Source organism: Cervus canadensis, chromosome 3 (assembly GCF_019320065.1).
Source record: "Cervus canadensis isolate Bull #8, Minnesota chromosome 3, ASM1932006v1, whole genome shotgun sequence".
Classification (NCBI taxonomy): domain Eukaryota; kingdom Metazoa; phylum Chordata; class Mammalia; order Artiodactyla; family Cervidae; genus Cervus; species Cervus canadensis.
This window is the reverse complement of record NC_057388.1, coordinates 61,840,002-61,861,180: the sequence shown is the minus strand read 5'-3', so window position 1 is coordinate 61,861,180 and position 21,179 is coordinate 61,840,002. Positions and strand designations below refer to the sequence as shown.

Genomic DNA, 21,179 nt, shown 5'->3' with positions numbered 1-21,179 from the left:
TTTCGAATTGAGGAAAGTGGGCTTCCTTGAGTGGAGGGGGACGCGAGAGGCTCAGGGCTGCCTGGGAGGGACGGGGAGGTGCTCTGTGTTCCAGCGCCAGAGACAGGAACCCTGGGGTCCGAAGTGGTACGTGCTGGGGGATTCAGTACTGTGCGTCCTCTGCGGTCTTCCACTCAACACCCCTTCATACATCTTCAGGAGGAAGCCAATTCAATAGAACCTACTGTGGCAAGATTACGATTGTTACTTCAATCATATCTTATCCTGCAAGGATGTTGGAGGAAAATACATTTCAATGCTATGTTCAAAAGAGCTGTCATTTTTAATATAGTAAATGGATTTTTCAAGAGGGTGATGTAATGTTGTTATTTTTTAATACATTTAAAAAAAATGATTTTACTTTAGTTCAGATGAAGGAAAAGAAAATCTAAAGAGAGCTGAAATACAGGTGGGCTGTTTAAAGAAGGCTCTGTGTGCACATCCCTAAATCTACTAGTCAGAATCACAGAAGGTATTCTGTCTGGTGCATTCTAGAGATTTCTGAGAAATGGCTGCTGATAGCTTTACAAAAAAGCTGGGAGAAAGGAAACAAACAAAAAAGTGAGATAAGAAAATCTGTGCAGTGACTGCAGGAACTTGATTCGTGTGTGTGCGTATGTGCAGGTGCACGTGCGAGTGTTTCCCAGCAGTATCACAGTGGCATCAGCAAGATTGCTTGCATTCAGTTCTTGGCAAGTGTCAAACTACAGGGTCTCTCATCCTGTCTTGGCCGGGGTGTGTTTGTGTGTGTGCACAACTGAGAAGCGCCTCAGAAGTGATTTGATCCCATCTGACGTGGACCCTGTGGCTCAGTGAGGGAGAGTGCTGGTAGATGGCACACACAGAGAGGCAGGGCCAGGTCTGGAGAGAACCCCCCTCCTGAAGGCCCAGCCAGCGCTCCTCCCATTCTTCTCTGTTGTTTGCATTTCTCTGGTATTCTCCTATGCTGCATTGACATTTCCCCATTTTTTTTCCTCTAGGAAAAATCAGCTGTCAGTGTCCAACAAGGTCGAAGGTGATCTAGATGTGCTGCAGCTTGGTAGGTACCACTGGGGCCTCTGTGCTTGCCCAGCAGGGTCCAGCGGTCTTCATTTGGTCTGTCTGGGAGGTAGTGGGTGGTGGGGCTTTCTGCTGGCGGGGGCGGGGCTCCTTTTCTCCCACCTGACCTTGGGAAGGAGGGACTGGCCGAGAGAGTAGAGCAGGTTTCTCTCTTTTTTGGTTGATGTCCAAATCCATCTTCCACTGCCCGTCTCACCCAGAGAAATCTAGAAATCTACACTTCTAGATCTACACTGGGAGAGAGGGGGCAGAGTAGCATTTTCTGCATTTGGGGGTTCTTTTAAGGCTTCTCAGAACCTACAGAAGTCTCTAGAAGACAGTGCTCAGTCGAAATATTAGTACATCTCTGCCTGGAGAAGCCCATCCTTTAAAAGTTTTTACCCACATATCCTTGGGTCTTCCCTGGTGGCTCAGATGGTAAAGACTCTGCCTGCAATGCAGGAGACCCGGGTTCAATCCCTGGGTCACGAAGATCCCCTGGAGGAGGACATGACAACCAACGCCACTGTTCTTGCCTGGGAAGTCCCATGGACGGAGGAGCCCGGGAAGCCACAGTCCATTGGGTCACAAAGAGTTGTACACGACTTTGCGACTAACACACACCACCTCACTGAAGTGTAAAATACAAATCGTGAGGTGCATCATGCCCTTCCACCTGTGTATGCATCTGGGTACCTCCTCTGTAAGATCTAGACAGGAACTTGTCCATCCACTCTTTCTCTTTGAAGCCACCTTTTTTCCTCTTTCTGGAATTCTCCATTCCCCAAAGACTAATATGTTTGCAGGCCTTGGCAAAAACCAGGAATAGAATAAAGGATGACAACCAAGGACCAGACATGAAAGGACGAGGCTTGAGTGCCATTGACCTTTGCTCTTCTCCTGGAAGCCAGCAATGTATTGATACCTTTTGGACCATTTTGGCATACAAGGGCTGGGAGCTACTCACATCCTTTTCCTCTCCTTTTAAGCACTCCCTTTTACACGAAGGAAGAAAGCAGCTTGCCCTTTAGAAGTGCCTGGTGTGAGACAGGCTGTCTGACGGTTTGCTTTGATGAAGTTGAAAGGCAGGGACTGGCCTCCGAGTGATGGAAGCAGGGGGTTTGTTTATTCTACTTAGTTTTCTTCAGAGGTAACCGTTCCTCACAGGAATGGCTGGTGGGATCGTTGGCCCACCCAGGAAGGGGCAAATTTCACTGGGCACAGGGCTGTGCAGAATGAAGCATGGAGCCAGAAAACACTGGCATCTGAAAACTTTCTGTAAAGCACTCTAAGGTTTTCTAATGAAAGCCACTCCTGTCTGGATGTAAAGTGAAGCGGTTCCCTGCCCTCAGAACCCAGAGGGCTTCTGCTGGGAGGAAGGCTTTTAGCAATTCTCTCAGAACCCAGCTCTTTGAAGTGTGTGTGGTTTTCCAGAGGGAGCCCAGCCTCTCTTTGCTGGTGGCTCAGCTAACGATTTAGAGGAGGACACTGAGATAAAAGATCAGAGGCCCAGAGTCCTCTTATGGAACCCAGTTACCCAGAGAGAGTGGAGGAGAAGTTTGGGGTGGGTCAACCAGAAACAAGGAATGCAGTTTGTTTAGAGGGACAGCATTCCCTTCCTCACCCCAGTTCATCTTTCTCGGGTTCACTTCTGCCCACTTCGGTTAGCTCTTACATGCCCGCGCACAAACAGGACTGTTGAACGTGGATGGAGGTGATGAAAAGTGCTCTTGCTTTCCTGGAGGGCGGGGTTGAGTAGGATGAAGGAAGAGAGGTGTTTTCTGAAAACCACACCAAAGTAAATGACCAGCAGCTCTTCACTGCTTCAAGAGGCGATTTAGCCAAGTCTGTGGTGGGTTCCACAGTGGGGTATCATTTAGACTGGGCTTTGAAGGATGGACAAGGACTTATCAAGCAGAGATGTGAAACGAATGATGTTTGAGGCCGTCTCTAGATGTGGGTGGAGGATGAGTTTTAGGGGTAAAAGCCTGGATTTTGGGAGACTGGGGGGGGGCTCTTAGAATAGTCTAGAAAAGAGGTGACTGAGCCCCTGTCCTATCTGGGGAAATCCTCTGGGTATTTCAAGACCCTGCTCAAGTATTTACCATTTATGTGAAGCTTTTCTGACCCTGTAGGCAGGATTACTTGTCTCTTCCTCTCTGCTCTTAGAACCTTTGCCCTAATCTCCATTTTAGCACTGACATCATGTTATTTGTTTAGGGTTCTGTTTCCCTCTTTAGTTAGTGAGCTCCTTGAAGGCAGGGATGGTGTTTTCATCATCTCTGGACCTCTTCTGTCCCACATACCCAGTGGCACATCATGGGTGTTCAGTAAAGTGCTTGATGAGCAAATCGAAAAATAATGACACGTTGCTATAAAAGTGGAGAGGGAAAGTGTGGGCGGTGGGCAGTGTTATGAGGCATTCTGGGGGCAGGATAACCTGGAGGCTAGAGCAGTGTGCTCTGTGGGAGAGGGTTGAGGTTTTGGCCTGGGTCCCTGGTGGAGGGCTGGGGAGATGGATTCTGTAATCAAAATAGAAGCCTGGAGGGGTTCAGTGCTGAGGTTCCTGAGTCTGGGGCATTGGGGCACTTCCAGCAGAAGATGTCTTGTAGTCAATGGGAAATACTGAGTGGGGACCTGGAAATAGATAGACAGGCTCTATTAAGTACTTCCAAGGTTATGTATATGTTTTCTTTCTCCAAAGAGTAAGTTAAATGGTATGGGAAATAAAATCCCTTGCTTGTTTTCAACCAGACATTTACACCGGGCCTTAAAAATAGCAACTGAAAACCATCAGCATTTGCAGCTGGGTTTGTCCGCTTGGCCAACATGTCATGCCAGAGTGCTTTGTTTTCCCCTGCACGGCAATCCCGCCGCATCTGCGCCTGCCTAGCTGTCCTGAACCAGTTCCCTGTGCAGGCGCCAACCGCCTCCTGGCAGAGGCCGAGAGAGGCCACCTCCTCCTGGGGGCTCCACCCAGTCAGCTTCCCGTGGGCCCCTAGCCTCCATCCTTAGACTTAGTTCATGGGCTTGAGCAGAGCACGTTTCAGCCCGGTTCCCTTCGGGACATCCCAGACTAAACAGCAGCCTCCAAATAGGCTTAAATCCTGCCCTCTCTGGGCCTCCCAGAAGCAGTCCGGGCTGAGGCATTGCTGAGGCCTGGTGGAATCGCTCAGTTCCTCTCCCCCTCTGTTTTTGGGCCTTAGATGCCTAGGGTTGAATTAATCACACATCTCCATACCTTAGTGAACTTTCTCAGTTTTGATCTTTGAAAAGCTGCCCACTGTCCTCCCTTTTACTTTTCCTTCCTGATTTCGCTTGAGCCCCACCCCACACTCCCATGACCCTCCTCACTATCAACCACTCCACCCTTGTGTATTTAGTGATTTCTTTCGCTTGTGTGTGTTCATGCAAAAATGTTTGGAGTTGTTTTGCGTGCATGTGTTTATACTGGATGTAAATTGTGTTGTGTTATCAATTGCATTTTCTTTCTTACTTTCTCTACCCAGTGGCATGCTTTCAAGACCTGTGTGTCACTGTGTGAACATCTGGTCTTTATTTCAGGTGTTTTTGTAAGACCATGGTCATAGGGTGGCTTTTCTCTGAGACCCTCACTAAGAAAGTTTCTCATTTAAATTCCAGACTTACTGGAAACTTTTGTTTCAGCCTAAAGGTAGAATCTGTCTCCTTTTCAGTGGACTGAGCCTCTAGGAGTTGGCCTCATGCTGTGCCTGGTCCTCCTCCAGGGAAGAAAAGGAGGCTGTAGAGTAAGATTTAAGGCGCGTGTCCTGGGGATGTTGACCTTTGGACAGTATCTCAGAAGATGCGCGGCAGGGACTGTGACATTTCTATGGTCCCACGTGCACAGACTTATGGCAGATGATGTTGAGGTCTATACAGTGTGGTGTGCTTTTTAAGTAATCATTTAGTCTTGGGAAAAGGGTGGGAGGAAGTCTCCAGAGGCTCCCTGGAGAGCAGCCTGCTGAGCTCTGCCAGCATCACTGCCTTGGGCTGTTTTCACGTGGGTCCTGCATCTGAGGGTTCTGGTAAGTGGTGCCACAGCAGGTGTACTGGCGAGAGGGAGCCTCGCCTGCCAGGGAAGGCTCAGGCTGGTGCTGCCAGCACTCACTCCGGGACCTTCCCTGGGCCTCCGTCACTCCAGCTGTGAGAAGGCTGTATTTGCAGTGTGACTTAGTGTCCCTTTTGGTTGGAGATCCATGGAGGTCTGACTGGCAGGATGGCAGAGCTGTTGGGAGCTGGCCTGGGAGATATTCTCTGGGATATATTCTGTCTCTGTAAGTTTCCATCTGGGTGACTTTAGGTCAGTGACTTAGCTTGTCTCAACCTCAATTTCCTCATCTGTAAATGGGCATGATAAGAATTACTCTCTCAAGGAGAGAGTGGGGCTTAGGGGATAAACATAGGTAGTGAAAACCACAATAGTGATGATCTATTATAACTGTCATTATTCTCTCAGGAAGGGCAGCACTTTCTTTCCTAATTTTGCCCTTTTCATGTTTATCCTCGGGGGGACAGATCTGTGGGTCATGTCTGCCTTTTGGGAGAATCGAATCTGGGCCAGGCTTTTCTTGGCCTGAGTCAACAACTTAGGCCTAGGCCCTTGTTCCTGCATGTCCACAAGCAGAGCCTTCTAGTGGACTGAGAGCCATGTCCCAGCTGCCAGTGTCCTTGGACCAGCATGGGGTGACAAGGAGCAAGGGCTCTTGCTCTGCCTTCTCCCTTCTGATGGGGGCTTGGGAGCCCCAGAGGGTCCACAGCGGGGTGGATGGTAGAGGACCCCTCCTCTCATCCCAACCCTCTCAGCACTCATCAGCGTCCTGGGTGTTAAATGGCCTCCTAATCTGTTATCTGTACATCATGATGAAGAGCTCACATGGCCACGATTTTCTTTCAGAGGATGTGGAAGATGAACTGGTAAGGGAAGAAATCATCCTGTCTCCAGTCTCATCAATGCTCAAGCTGCAAGTAGTATCCAAGCCCATTGACCTCTCGGTGGCAAAGGTAGGTGTCAACTGCAAAGTATGAGGTGATGTATTTCTTTATTTGAACTGGTGTGAATTGGTGTGGTATGACTTGAAGGTGTCTTGATTTGAGTTGGTGGGAGGAGATGATCTTCCTCTCTCTGCCTTCATTCATCTCGTTATAATCTCTCAGTTGTTGTTAAAATGGAAATTTGCATGTGATGTGGGAAGAAACATGAGCAGAGAGTCAGGGAAATGGGGACCTAGTGCTGGCAGCTCCCTCTCCCTCTCCGAGAGTAAAGGTGAGGATACAACGTCTTTTCATTGAAACATTCCAGGATCCAGCTTTTCTTTTGGCCCAGAGCTGCTTCACCAGGTCTGCACCCACCAACTCCAGAGTAGACCTGGGACCAGAATAATAATCCTCATTAGCTTGACTCTGCTCCTGCACTGGTCCCCTGAGTGGTGCTCAGGCTGGGCGGCAGCGAGGGAAGGACAGGGGAGTGTGGCTAATGTCTCAGCACCATCTACGGTCATGCTCGTGGCCTCCTGAAGCCACAGGATTCTGGGAGCCAGTTCCGGGCCTTAGCAGCCTTCTCTGTGGGGATGTCCTAAGAGTCACAGGACTTGGGGAGCTGGTTCCTGGCTTTAGCAGCCTCCTCTGCGGGGATGTCCTGAGAGTCACAGGACCCTGGGAGCCAGTTCCTGGCCTTAGCAGCCTCCTCTGCGGGGATGTCCTGGCCTCCTCTCCATGTCCAGTGCCAGAGGGCCTCGCCCTTCTCCATGGCCAGCAGTTCCTGCAGGATGGAATGATGCTCCTGCTGTCCTCCACTGGCTTTTCAGCCAGGATTCAGGAAGAGAAAATAAAACTCCTGGGGACACAGCTGACCCTCTTCTCTTCCTACTTACCAAGTATTCGCTGAGGACACAGATGAAAAGTCAAAGGTTTTTCTGGAGTTTGTCCCTCTTCATCCCTCCCCTCTCTTTCCCTTCCTTCTTTTGAAACCACAGGGAGGGGGTCAGGCAAGCGGTCTTAAGTAGTCCCACGCCTGGCAGTAAGTGCTCTGGCTGTCCTTAGCCACAGACATAGCCACAGGCTATGATTCTTTGTAGTGGGTACTATCATTTTGGGAGGGGCCCTCAGAGGCCCCTAAAGACCACCCAGTAGTAGCATCTCAAAAAACAGCAGAAAGGAGGGAGGCCCCCACAGAGAAAGGACAAGCCAGGACGCATGGCCCCCACAGCGAGGAGAACCCAGGTTCCCAGGCTCGCAACCCTGTGACCGGGCAACTACACGATGCCTAGGTGAGAGTTGTCGTTCTGTGCTTGAGAGAATAGGCATAGGCTCCAGCCAGAAAACTCAGGCTCCTATAGTTTCTAGGCTCCCGGGAAACTCAGTCCCAATACATGGATGACTGTAGTTGGTGCAAGAAGGGGAACCAAGCCCTGATCTAGCCACCCCTCTCTCCTGTGTGGTGTCAGCCCACGTTTGATGACGTGGGGAAAAGTGCTCTGTCACAGAGTTTTCCCCTGTACTTAATGAAAAGAAGGACTTCCCAAGTGGCACAGTTGGTAAAGGATCCACCTGCCAATGCAGGAATTGCAAGAGATGTGGGTTTGATCCCTGGGTTGGGAAGATCCCTTGGAGAAGGAAATGGCAACCCATCCAGTACTCTTGCCTGGGAAATCCTATGGACAGAGGAATCTGGCAGGCTATGGTCCATGGGGTCGATAAAATTTGGGCACTGTTGAGCATGCACACACAATGAAAAGAAAGAACTGACCTTAGAGGGAGATATGAGTCTGTAGGAAAGATATGATCTGGAAAGGGGCTCTGAGGGTGTAGTGACAGAATCCACACCTTGGCCCTTCAGATCCCCTGGGGTGTAAAATCATGACAGAGAGAGGAGAGGCAGCCAGCATAGGGAGGGATGTCTGGGGAGAGGTTCTGCTTTCTCACCCCAGGGCCGGTCAGTGGGGAATTGTTGGCACTTTCTGGGGCTCTGGAGGGTGGGGCTTGGTTTGATGGGAGAGCAATGTCAGCCAGAGGTTTGAAGAAGACAGAGCTGCAAAAAAATGGAGGGGCTGCCTTGGGAGATAGTGGGAACCCCTTCACTTGGTGGTTGGGATGTTCAAACCAAGTTCTGGGGGGCACCGGGCACCACTCTCTGGCAATGTTGAGATTCTTACGTGTAGGAAGGGGTTGTACCGGTGTGAAGCTGGCAAACTTTTTCCACAGAGGACTAGATCCTGTATTTTTGGCTTTCGATTGCAACCACACAACTCTGCCATTGTAATCTAAAAGTAAACACAGATAATATGTAAACACATGGGTATTGCTGCATTTCAGTAAAACGGTATTTACAAAGGAAGTAGAGGGTTGGATTTGGCCTGTGGGTCATAGTTTGCTAGAGGTTCTCAAACTTGGCTGTGCACTGGACTCATTTACAACTACAGATCACAGCATCTGACCCCCAGGGGTTCTTCAGTTGGTCCAGCATGGGGTCTGAGCAGCAGGATTGTTCGGAGCTCTGTAGGTAATTATAATGTGCAGTCAAGAATCCTCAAGGTCCCTTGTCAGACTAAAATTTTGTGTATTAAGGAACGTCTAAGGAACCTAAAAAGATTTTGGTTTGAGTCAGCCCAGGCTGGTTGGGTTTACAGATGTTCCAGAGGTAAGACCCTCAGGGTCAATTTTCTCTTTGCTCAAATATGAGAAAAATGGGTTTGCAAAACAAAAAGGAATAGATAACCCTGCTGGAAAACAGACTACCCTGCTAGATAGAATTCAAGACCAGCTCCTGTGGGAATGCAAACACCCAGCCGTGTGTTGTTGTTTGCTTTTAAAACAACCAATAAAATTCTTTCTTCTTTTGACAGGACATAAAGACCATTCTGTTTGGTTCCAGCTTTTGCTGTTTCAATGAAGAGTGGAAACTTCAGAGTTTTTCCTTTAATGACTCAGTATCCTTAAAATATGGCATTGTGCAGAACAAGGCAGGTTGTTTTTAAGTGCCCCCCGGGACCCTTCTCTGGGCCCATCAGGGACATTGTCACCCAGCACAGGAACTTCACTGTGGCTGGCAGAGCAGGGCTGGGGAACATGACCCCTAATGTAAGTGCTGCGTGATGTGGGAATCCTCATTGAGAGGGAACAGGGTGGGGGCCCCTGTGTCTGCTTGGGGTTACCAGAGAGGGTCCTTTAGCTGAGTACCTCGAGTGGTGATTTTTCAGGTAGATCTGGAGAAAGGATGCTGGAAACAGGTGGCAGCTTGAACAAAGGGAGGCTTGTGAATACCTAGGAACTGCAGAAGGGGGCAGAACTATCTGGTGTGAGAACCAGGAGACCTGAGGAGGAGAGGGCATAAGGCAGGGAAACGCACGTAGCTTGTGGCAGGATCTGAACATGGCTTAAACACATTTCCCAGAAGGCATATCTTCAGGGCCAGAAGATATTATAAAATCCAGCAGCTCATCCAGATTCTATTTCTCAAGCCTCAGGAGCCTCCCCCTGACTCACACTGCCCCAAGGACGTGGGGCAGGGGGAGGAAAAACCCCAAGACCACCTGCCTCTGCCCCTACCTTGGGCAAGTCGGCACATTTTCTTGCATCCGGAGTTCAAGAGCACCTGCGGACCCTGCTCTGACAGTACTTGTACTTGTTGATGGCTGCAGGGCTGAGCTCCTCAAGGAGCCCCATCCCTCTGAGACATACCTACTGGGTGCCGAGGCAGGCTACTGGCTGGGGACAATGCTGCTCACACAAGTGGAGGTGGCCCAAGGGGGTTGCGTTTAGCTGAGGTGGTCAGGGAAGCCTTCCTGGAGGAGGAGGCCTTTAGGATGGGTAGATAATTGACACCGTCAGCCTGTGGACGTGGAACCGTGTCTCTAGATGACTGGACATCTGTGATGATGGCCTCTGGTGGGTTGTGAAGAGTTGCTTTCCTCTCATCACACACCTCACATTCACACATCACACATACATTCCTCTAGCAATGGGTGCCAGGGTCTTTGCCACCTTCTCCCTGTGACTGAGAGTCGGCACTTCAGGGAAGTAGTCACCATGACAGAGACCCCTGTTTGAGGGGCCTGGGCTCTCCGTGTTCTGTAACCTGTGGGCGGAGGTTGGTTCTGGAGGAACAGAAGGTTGAGCCATGGGTCAGTTCTCACAGGCACTCACGCATGTCCTTCTTTGCAGGGTGGTCCCTGTGGGGTCCTGGCGGCTGTCCAGGGCTGTGTCCTGCAGAAACTCCTGTTTGAAGGAGATAGCAGCTCTGACTGCGCTCGGTAAGTCAGCGCTCATTCCGGCAATATCTTCTTTTCCCAAGGCTTCTCCTCACTGTCCAGAACAAATAAGCAAGGAAACGTGTGTTTGTTCCCTGATATTTCCCGTCTTCTGGAAAGGGAAATGGAGGCTGGCTAATAGGGCCAGCACGGGCCTATTTAAATGACCTGAATGTGTTTGTCTCCTGTGAGCGGGCAGGCTTGTTAAGTCCTGTTCCACATGAGAAGCAGCAGCTGGAACAGCACTGAAACTCAGGCCATCCTCACCACCCCCCCAACCCAGGAATGGAGCAGCAGCTGCCCGAATCCTGTCCACACCCAGGTCACTGACCCCTGCGCTGAGCCCAGGCCTCCCCTCCCTCCCCTTCTTACCCCATCTCTGCCAGCAGCCATCTCCCCACACACGGTCCAACCAGCCCCACCGGACATGGCTTCCACCCTCAGCCATTCATTCTCCACCGCACACGCTGAGTTTTTGCACACAGTTCATTCTCACGCTCACTCTCTCAACAGATGTTTCTGGAACATTCTGTGTAGGCACAAGTGATATAGAGAGGAATAGATGCATTCTCTGTTCTCCAGGGTGCTCTGTGAGGTTGAGGGACAGAGAGAAAACCTTGACCCTACCCTGTGGTCGGTGCTCAGTTAGAAGGATTATTGAGGGGCTGGCCAGGGGCAGACCAGCTGGCCAATTTGAAGAGGCAGCTCTCTTAACCTATAACTGCATTCCCAATTGTTCTGAGTAACCCTCAGATTTGAAGAACCTCTGGCACTTGTTCTTTTTTTTTTTTTTTTCCCAGTTGAAATCTAACATACATACTGGAGAAGGAAGTGGCAACCCATTCTAGTGCTCTTGCCTGGGAAATCCCATGGTCAGAGAAGCCTGGCAGGCTATAGTCCATGGGGTCACAAGAACTGGACATGACTTAACGACTAAACCACCACCACCACAACATACATACAGAAGAGTACACAGCTCAAGAAAGTGCACAACTCCTGTACTGTTTAATGAATTATTGCAAAATCACACACCCATGAACACATCCCCAGATGAAGAAAGAAAATATTCCCAGAAAGAAAATATTCCTCATACCCAGTAGACACTTCCATTCTCTTCTCCAAAGTTGTAATTAACCAGATTTGAAAGTCACAGTTTAGTTCTGCTAGTTCCTGAACCCTAATTAAAGGGACTCTTGACATAGGCATTTTGGTAGCTTTTTTTTTTTTCCCAAAGACAACAAGGCCCATATCCCCCATTTATTCATGTTCGGTTTACTGGGAAAGATACTAGTTCTCCAGGTACCCTGCCAAGCTTGGTACAAATGAAAGATGTTTTACCAGCTTAAAGGATGTGGCCTTAGACAGTCCAAGTGAAGGTATCTTTTCATGCTTGGAATTTTATAATTTGTCCAATAAGATGATTTGTCTAATTAGTTTACGAAGTGATAATCAAGGTATTTGATTTCAAGCCGAAAGATGCTACCTAGAGGCATAACGTATGCCACCAGAAGCCCAGTGACATGGCATTTCCACAGCAGGGTCGGACTTTGTCCTGTTCTTCCCCCCTCTGCCTGCTCTGGAGTCCAGTCCAGTGACGTGCTGCCCATGCTGTGGTCGGGAGAGGCGCGTGCCGTGCATGATGGTCCCAGATGCTCCTGACTGGCTGGGCGGGACTGGCTGAGTGAGGGGCCTCTGGCTGCCCGCGCTCAAAGGGAGCAGGGACCCTCTCTAAGCACATATGCACCCCCTGTCCCCTTTTCCTCCTTGCACAGGAGAGATGCTCGCAGAGAGGACTTAGTAAGCATTTGGAGGGAGTGCGGGGCCGGCATGGCAACTGTGGGCTTGCCCTCATGTGACCTACACCTGAATACAAGACCAGACGAGTGGGAGGTCATGGGACCGGCCAAGTGCTCAGGGCCCACCCAGGCGTGAAGAGGGTTGTGGGGGTGCTTGCTGGAGATGCATGGCACTTTAATCTTAAACTGAGATCTGGATCGTGAGCAGGACTCCCAATTGGCTTCACACACATCCTTGCATGAGCTTGTTCCTCCCTTGGTTTCTCCTTTCCCAGCAAATCCCTCAGACTCCTCCCCTGGCTCCTTACTGTGCAGAAGTTGTGACCTCAGGGCGGCCTTCCCCGACCTCCCCAATTGCTGCCTGCAAGCCCCCTACCACTAGATGCCCTTTTTATCCAAGTCATCACCTGCCCATCGTCTGCACCGCGGAACACAAGACCCCTGAGAACAGGAGTCTTCTTGGACTTCTTGGTCCATAGCTTGTTCCTGGCATCCAGCCCCGGACCTAGTTCACAGAAAAGGCCCTCAGAATTTTTGTTGAATGAAGCCATGGACAAATGCATGAGTTATCCAGGCTGACTGGGAGGGGAGGGGATGGTATTCCAGTAAGGAGAACAGCATGTGCAGAGGCCCCAGGGCAGGGAGAGGAGCTGAGAGTTGCCTGGGGTGACCAGGGCAGAGTTGTAGAGGGGCAGGGTGGGGCTCCGGGCTGGTGGGTGGGTAAGGGCCGGGCTACCAGAGGGCCCTTAGGGCCCAGCAGCCTGCTCAGGTCAAGCCTTGGCTTTGGCCACTGTGGAAGATGTTTTATAATTCATTTCAGCCCCATGCCCCTTCAGAGCTGCTTTTGAACTTGGACTTTGGGCTTCTCAGGAGAAGTTGTGGATCATTTCCCAACAGTCAGGAAGTTGGTTCCCCAAAGGGCTGTTTGTGCACATGGCAGACTTGGTTTCTTGTCTCCCACCCTGCAGCCCCACTGAGGGGTGTGACAGCCTCTGGATCCCCAGGAATGTCCTCAGGAGAGAGTTCTGCTTTCCTTCCACACCTGAGAAGGAAGCCAGGGTTTGGGAGGCAGAAAGCCATTCCAGCTAGGGGCCCAAGACAGGCTCTGGGTGGAAAGAAACCTGTATCAGCAGAGAGAGAAGAGCTGGGGCCAGCCTTGACTAAGGGCCCTCCGGGGCCAGCTGGTGGGGCATAGCGGGAGGAGGTTGGAAGGAGCTGCTGGCTGCTGGGGTTTCTGTGTGGGGTGTGCCTGGTGGGAAGGAACCCCGCGCTGGGGGATGGCGGCCTGGCCAGGCTGGAGGAGGCCTATGCAGATTGGCCGGGAGAGCTCGGCCGGTTGGCCAGACAGGGTCCCCTTACATAAGAGGCATGGAGGGATTCACGCTACAGAAGAGTGACTCACCTTTCTTTGGAGCCCCACAACTGAGGTGCTCCTGGTAAGTCCCTTCCCTGGGGCCCTGCACTGAGAGCTGCTTTCCATGCAGGCCTAGCAGAGTGGGCTGCCTTCCTGCTCACATTGACGGCCAAGCAGACCCAAGAGTGGGTGTTCTTCATGACCAGCCTAGAGGGAGGGACAGAGAGCTTGGCCTAGGGACCCAGGCTCCCTTGTCCAGCCAGAGCCACTGCAAGTGCCTGAGGGGACTCAGAAAGATGTGGCTCTGTGGGGCACCAGCTCAGGGAGGTCCCAGTGGTGACAGGTTGTGGGCACGGGACACCAGCTGCCTCTACACCTTCCTCCCGCGCCTCCTCCTCCCACTGCCGTGCAGTGGGCCTGACTTTGCTGAGGCATGAAGCTGCTTTGGGACTGGAAGGCGATTGGGGGTGAGAGGAGAGAGTCCTCCTGGGTTCAGGCGAAGACTTGGGTCAAGCAAAGGCCAGGGGAGTGCGGGGCTGGGGCCTGAGGCTGGCAGCCGAGGGATGGAAGGGTGAAAGTCTGGGTTTGCTTGCAGAAGCGAAGCCCTGCAGATCAGAGGCCATAGAAAGTTGTTCGTGCCAAGTGGGTGTCGGTGCACCCTGTCGGTGCCTGTGCTGAGGCTGGGGCAGTGCTCGGCTCTGGGGTCTTAGCCTGTCTCAGGATGGGGCTGCTAAAGAGAGTACTGGACTAACCAAAGACCTGGATTACAGCCCGTGGGCCAGCAAGGTTTCACTTTCTCCATTTGTGAATCTCTGTCCTGCCCAAGACTGACTTAGGAAATGAAACCTAGTCCTTCATAAATCAAGGGCTGTGCAAGTGGGTGGGACCTGGGGATCACCTACTAGGGTATATACAGGGAAACTGAGGCTCAGAGACAGAAAGATGCTGGCCCAGGTTCACACCTGGCCTCCAAGGTAGAGCCAAGCTTGGTATGTGACACCCTATGTATCACACCATGCTGTGCCCCGCAAGAAACTCAGAGTATCAGAATGGCCAGAGAGGCCAGGAAGGGGCTGGTGCCAGGAGGCTAAGTGTCGTGGGCTTAAAACACCCGAGGGCTGGACCCCAGACAGACTCTCAGTAATGAAGGTACAGCTCTGAAGGTGCTATAGTTCACAAAGGGCTTCTGGGCAGGAACCTCCCCTTTTTTCCTAATTTGGGGAAAAAAAAATCAATGCAGAAGAGTCCAGTGAACCCCTGGGGATCTGCTGCCTCATGTGAGGAAAGGGTGACATTAGACATCTCTGCAGGAATCTCTTCCAGCCCTAGCCCCTCTGGCTGCATGGATTTATTTGTATGATCTCGACATTGATTGGGTCATTGACATTGCTGCATGGGCTGTGTGCGCTGAGCTGGGTTTGAAACTTCAGTCCTCCCTTTTGACTCTGAAATCCGAGATTTCAGAAATGATCCGGCTTAAAAAAAAAAAAAGCAGGCAAGCTCCTCTGTTCCCTTTAGGAACACCGCAAAGGCCCTCACATCACACAGGGACTGGGACAGCATCGCAGCTGTCACACTGGGCCCTTGGGGGTCTCTTGGACCAAGGTTGGTGGGCCTTCCTGCACTGCGTCTGCGGGCCTGGTGGGGATGCCCCCCTGCTCGCTGCCTCCCCAACAAATGATGGGGAAGCGGTTCTGTGAAAGCCGCACAAGGATGTAACTGCACCCTCCAGGGAAATCATGCTGAAGTAAAGGCTTCTTGGCAGTGGTGGTGTTTTTTCTGCGGGACTGTCTGGCTTCATTAAGACTCATTCCATCAGGCCGGCAGCCGGCCTCTGCTCAACTGGGGAGGATGGAGCCGGACGGCAGGACTTGGTGTTTTTCCACTCCAGGAGGGGCTGTGCCGGCCGGGTCGGCTCATGGGAAGCGATGGTGAGCCTCGTTCCCCTGAGGGCCTGGGACACACCATGGGCCAGGGAGCTGTCCTCCTGCCTCCACTTCCCTTCTCAACTGGGGAAGTTGAGGCCCAGAGAAGGAGGGGCGCTTGCCCAAGGCCGCTCCAGACATGAGTCAGTGGAGCTGGGCTCAGATTCCAGACCCAGTGGTCCCCAGGCCTGCGCTGGCAGCATGTGACCCAGAAAGGGGGCAGAAAGACCCGCAGTCGCTCGCCAGCTTTCCTCTGATTCTTCTGTAGGCTCAGACTGGCGGGCATGTCAGAGTGGACAGGAGAGCCTACTTTGAGTTAATGAGGGTGGTAGAGCCATCTTTTTAATCTGAAAGACCTGGGTAATTAAGCCAAACACAGGACGTATTCCTCCCTGACCCCCATCGCCATCCCTAGACAAATCCTGCACTTCTCCTGCGAGGAATTAGACTCTTTTAAAGACACTTTCCTGGCGGCTTAGCAGTAAAGAATCTGCCTACAATGCAGGAGACCCCGGGTTCAATCCCTGGGTTGGGAAGATCCCCTGGGGGAGGGCATGGCAACCCACTCTAGTACTCTTTCCTAGAGAATCCCATGGACAGAGGAGCCTGGTGGGCTACAGTCCATGGGGTCACACAGAGTCGGACACGACTGAGTGCTGAGCAGCAGCAAAGAAACCTCTCTTGGTTTAGGAGCACGGCCAGGTGCTGGGTTCATGGTTGGGGTTGGAAGAAGGCAGTTCAGCACCACCCTTGTCATCAAGGTGAAGGCAGACACTGAGTTCCCCCTGGGAAAGTGGAGGCCCAGTGATTCAGCACAGCACCTCCCCACTTCCTCTGGTCATCTGCACCCACCACAGCCCTGGATACTCTGCGGCTGGCTACATGGCAGAGGGCAAGGCTGGAAGGATGCTCGGGACATCTGGTCCAGTGTCTGCATTTCCGGATGGGGAGGTGATGGCCAGCAAGGGCAAGGGGCTTCCCCGAGTGAGCCAGGAATGGAACGCAGTCCCCACCACTGCACTTGCCCCCATGCTGCCATCTTTTGGAAAGCTTGTCTCAAAAGAAAGCGCTAGAGGAGGCCCAGGAAAGGATGGAGGGGCTAAATGGAAGCCAATGGAGAGAACCAGGACTTTGTGCAGAAACACAGACGTTCAGGGGGTCTGTAACTAAAGCCTGTGAGACCAGGATGAGCATGGGTGCTCAGGAACCGGGACTGACATGACTGACTGTCACCTGGGTGGGGGCAGGGCTGGAAACAGGAGCTGTGGGGATGACAGAGTCCACATCCATGGGCTCTGATTGCAAAGAGGTGAATGTCCAGCCCTTTCTCCTTTGTCTGACAAGCCCTGTGTTCCCGTCCCTCCGTGGTCCCTGGCGGCCGCTCCTGAGTCCCAGAGCGATGTTTCCTCACCTTTGTTTTCATAGTTGACAGTGGCCCGCAGCCAGTGCTTCCCCAGTGTCGGGTGCTGACGGCGGGGTAACAGTTTCCAGAGGAGCAGGCAGGCTTCCTGAGGCTGCAGACACCCCAGGCGCTCTGAGTCTCATTTCTTAAGTGGTGGCGCGCTCGCTTGTCTCGTTCAAAGATTGCCTGGTGTGGTGGCTTGTCACTTTCACACCAGATGTCAGGGGATCACCGTCCTGTCAACTCTTTGGCCACAGCCAAATGTCAAGTGGGGACACTTCCATAAAGACAACAGCAAAGGGTACCCTTTAAGGAGCATCCTCCGCACGCCAGGCGCTGGCCGTGAACCTGACGCACATCGTCTCATGTGAATCGCCTGACACGATGCAGGAGGTACGACTGCTATGGCCAGTATAGGAAGTGGGACGTGGAGGGACCCTGTGTCATGTCGCCTCCCACTTTAAAGACATTGCATCACAACAGCCTAGGTGCAGACGGCCGGCTCTGTGTCCCAGGTTCTAGGCTGTGACCGTGTGCAGCCCCCTATGGTGATCTGTGTTCTGGTCTCCAGGGTCTCCTTTCTTACCCTGGGGAAGAAGGACAAACCCCAGTTTTCTCCCAGCAGCTCAGCCTGGAGCTCAGGGTACCTGGTAACTGAACGCCTGGGAACTCCCTCTGTGCTCCTGGGAGCCCCGGCATCAAGCCCCTTTTGTTCCTTCGGTAGCGGAACACTCACTCAGCCTGCCTCTGTAGGAATTTAGGAAAGCTTCCCAGGATCCAGGGTTGGGCAAGAAGCACAGCTCTGTGGCGCCCTGGAGACAGAAAGGGCGTCTGTATTTGACTGCTGCTCCTTCTCCCTTATTGACTTCGTGCACTAGGGGCCCCTCGTGTGTGTGTAAGTGACTTCAGTCACGTCCAACTCTTTGCAACACTATGGACGGTAGCCCGCCAGGCTCCTCTGTCCATGGGATTCTCCAGGCAAGAATACTGGAGTGGGTTGCCATTTCCTTCTCCAAGGGATCTTCCCGACCCAGGGATCGAACCCACATGTCTCATGTCTCCTGCGTTGACAGGCGGGTTCTTTACCACCAGCGCCACCAGAGATCTCTCTGTCATTGTTGACACTGCTGACTGCCTGTCCTTCTTAAACCCTTTTAGTCCTAAGATAGTACTGGCCCGTGTCTGAGCTCTGCCCTTCCTGCCTCCGTCCCCGCCTCCCTCATATACTGGAATTCCACCAGGCTCCAGCCTCGGCCCCGCCTCTGCCTCGTTCATCCTCTCTCTGGGAAATGATAGCCATTTAGAGTGCCCAGCACACTTCACAGGCTGGTGGTCCATAAACCTCTACTCAGCCCAAGCTGCTCTCCTGGGCATTAGAACGACAGCTTCACCTGAGGCAGGGCGTGGGCATGGGGGTCCCTTGGGGGGAGGTCCCTCATGCATCTCCTGTCTCCCTGCTCCCCACTCTGTGCCCACATTTCAGCTTCACCATACGCTCACCCCAAACCCTGCAGTCATCAGGAATCCTTCCTTTCCCACGTCTCCACACCCCGTGTCTAAGTAATCAGACAGTCAGGCCACTTCCTGTCCACACTTTGGGTCTCATCCCCTATCAGCTGGAGCAGCACAGGGCACCTCTTTGCTTGCATGAGCCGCTGTCTCCGGGGCCCAGGTGTCGGGACTGGCCCAGCTGGGGTGGGTCAGGGCTGTGCCTCTGCGTGGAGCGGCAGCAGTTCTGGGCCAGTCTCCCGGGCTCTGCCAGAACTCGCAGCCTTTTCTTGCACACACCTCTGGGTCCTGCCAAGTCTCCAGAGGCCCCTTGGCTCCCGTGGGTGATTTTCTCAGCCTGCTCCTCCTCCAGCCCTGCCGGGGCCCCCTTCCTCTCGGCTCTTGTCTTGGTCCTCATCTGCGGAGGCCCCCGTCCCAGGTTCTGTCTGAGTCCTCTGGGTGGCAGAGGAAAGGACAGGTCCTCTGCCTCACGGCTGTGCCGTCTCTAACTTCTGCCACTACAGGCCTAAGCACGTTTCCCTTTCTGTCCTCAGGCTGCAGCCTTCAAACGCTCGCAGGACCCATTGCCTGGCCCTGGCCATTGCAGACATTGTGTGGCGGGCTGGGGGCCGCGAGAGAGCCGTGGTCACACTGTAAGTGCTTCTCAGGACTGTGTTGCTACTGCTCTACCTCGGGCGGGCCGGGCTGCAGGCGCGCTGTCTGTGTGTCTTCTTGTCATTGGGGAAATCGTCTTCTCACGCAGGCGGTCTGGGCTGAAGGACCGTGTCTGTGTCCTCCAGGTCAGGGGGAGCCCAGAGAGTCGCCCTGATGTTCTGGGCAGCCCTGCCCTGGGAGAGGGCTAGCCCTCCGCCTGGCCCCTGTTGAGAGGGTGTCAGATCCAGGGACCCCGTTCCTAGGGAGCGCTGGGGGATGTAACCCACCAGGGAAAACCCCTGGGCCCTGGCAGCCTATTCCCCTCTGTATTTCTCTGATCTGAAGACCCCAGAAAACAGCCTCTAGGCCGACCCAGTCCCCAAAGTACGCTCCCATTTGCTGTGTCTCTTGGGCCCATGTTCAGATGGGGAGACTCAGAGGTGAGATGGCAGTGGCGGAGCCAGCGCAGTCTTCTCGCTGCTGCCCTGTCCTGCTAATGGAGGACCCCACCCCCGTAATCCACAGGGATGGTCTGCCAGTTCCTCAGCCTGACCCTGGAGAGTGGAAGCCTCACTTCATTCCAGCTGTGTGGCTAAGCTTTAGTCAAGGGGGTCACCCCGCTGGGGCGCGGTGGTCAGGAGGGCACAGCACTTAAGAGACTCCAAAGGCTGACTCCGGTGCTGTTGCTTATTGGCTGTGTGACCTTGATTGATTGACTTGACTTCTCTGTGCCTAACTGGTTTACTCATCTGGGAAATAGGGATGATAACAGTGATTGCTTAATGGAGTGATTGTGAGGATTGAATGAGTCAGTATAAATGATATATAATAAATGGTAGTATCATTGATCAGTTTAATCATTTATTCATATAAATAAATGATAAAGAGTCATATGAAGCACTCAGGATAAGTTCTGGCACATACTAAGTATCAGGTCAGTGTTAGGTATTATTGTCGTCACCACTGTTGTTCTCATCGAGTGCTTGTCCTTGGTACTCATGTTCCAGTTAACCTACAAACCCTGGCCCTTAGGATCTGCATGGTAGCCCTGAGAGCAGATGGAGAAAAATTCAATTCCTCCTCACTTTACAGATTAAGAAACAAGCCCCAGAGAGGGGCAGTGGCCAGTCCAAGGCTGCCCAGCAGGCTCATGTCATAGTGGCCCCAAACCCAAATGCCACTTCTGGTCCATGCTGCTTTTGGCTGCACATACAGAGGCTGTGTAAACAGATGACCTCCAAAAGGATAGAGGCTGGACTTCCTCAAGTCCCTAAAAACCACGGGCAAGTCAGCATTCCTTAGTCTGGAAATATGCTCGTCAGTGGCTGAGAGGCAGACTTTTGGCTGCCAGGATCTGGGTTTGTTATCCCAGGCTCTCCTTCAGCTGTCTTTTTTCCCACTCTATATCAACCCCCTTACCTCCTACCCCCGCCTGTTAGTGGGGTCCTCTGGACCAGCTTAGTGGGTGACTTCAAAGAAGTCACAAAAGAAGCACTTGGCTCCCTTCTTTCCTCTGGGCCACCTTTCTGTTTGTCCTCATTGAGTGGCTGTGTGGTTTCGCCCTGGCTCTAGGGCATGTCTTCTCTGAGAGCAGAGGCTCATGCATCTCCCTTTCCTTTTTAGGGCTTCGGGAACACAGCACTTCAGTCCAACAGGGAAATACAAAGCAGATGGAATCTTAGAAACAGTACGGCTTTCTGGAAAATTATCACGCAAACTTTGGCTTTGTTTGGGGACAGTCTCCTTTTATATAAGTAAATCCTCCCTCAGTTGGGGCTGGGCAAGCCCTCCCTGTGCTCAGGCCAGCAGAATCCTCTACCTGGGGTTGAGGTGGGGGGCTTTCCAATGGACTCCAGCCAGAACTGGCTTTATGGCTAAAAGGCTGACAGGAGCCGTCACACTGAGGTTGTACAGAATCTGAAGTCCCTGCAGCATTCTGTACGTAATGCCTTTTGGCTCCACCCAGCCTTCCCTGTGCCCTCTTATGTCATAGCATCCTCTCTGGGATTGCAGTGAGAGGATGCTGTGGGTGGGAGGGAGAGGAAGTAGAGAGCAGAGAAGAGCTTTGATGAACAAAGCCAGACCCGAGGAAGACAAGGATGGGAAAGAAATGTGCGATCTGTGGACATGCAGAAACTGTGACACTTTCCCACACGTTAACTGCTTCACTGAGAATTTCTCATTTACTTTGTTTATTTCTTTTTGGACATATGTGTC

The 21,179-nt window shown here is 52.4% G+C and overlaps 1 protein-coding gene across 1 annotated transcript in view; it reads left to right on the top strand.

Moving 5' to 3' along the window:
• MINDY4 (MINDY lysine 48 deubiquitinase 4) overlaps nucleotides 1–21,179 on the top strand; it is a 108,906-nt gene that overhangs the window by 47,807 nt on the left and 39,920 nt on the right. Inside the window, exons 6-11 of the mRNA XM_043463269.1 lie at nucleotides 1,020–1,078; nucleotides 5,993–6,099; nucleotides 8,940–9,056; nucleotides 10,258–10,346; nucleotides 18,863–18,961; nucleotides 20,586–20,649. Of these exons, the coding sequence (XP_043319204.1) occupies nucleotides 1,020–1,078; nucleotides 5,993–6,099; nucleotides 8,940–9,056; nucleotides 10,258–10,346; nucleotides 18,863–18,961; nucleotides 20,586–20,649 (535 nt within the window). The remainder of the gene's footprint in view (nucleotides 1–1,019; nucleotides 1,079–5,992; nucleotides 6,100–8,939; nucleotides 9,057–10,257; nucleotides 10,347–18,862; nucleotides 18,962–20,585; nucleotides 20,650–21,179) is intronic.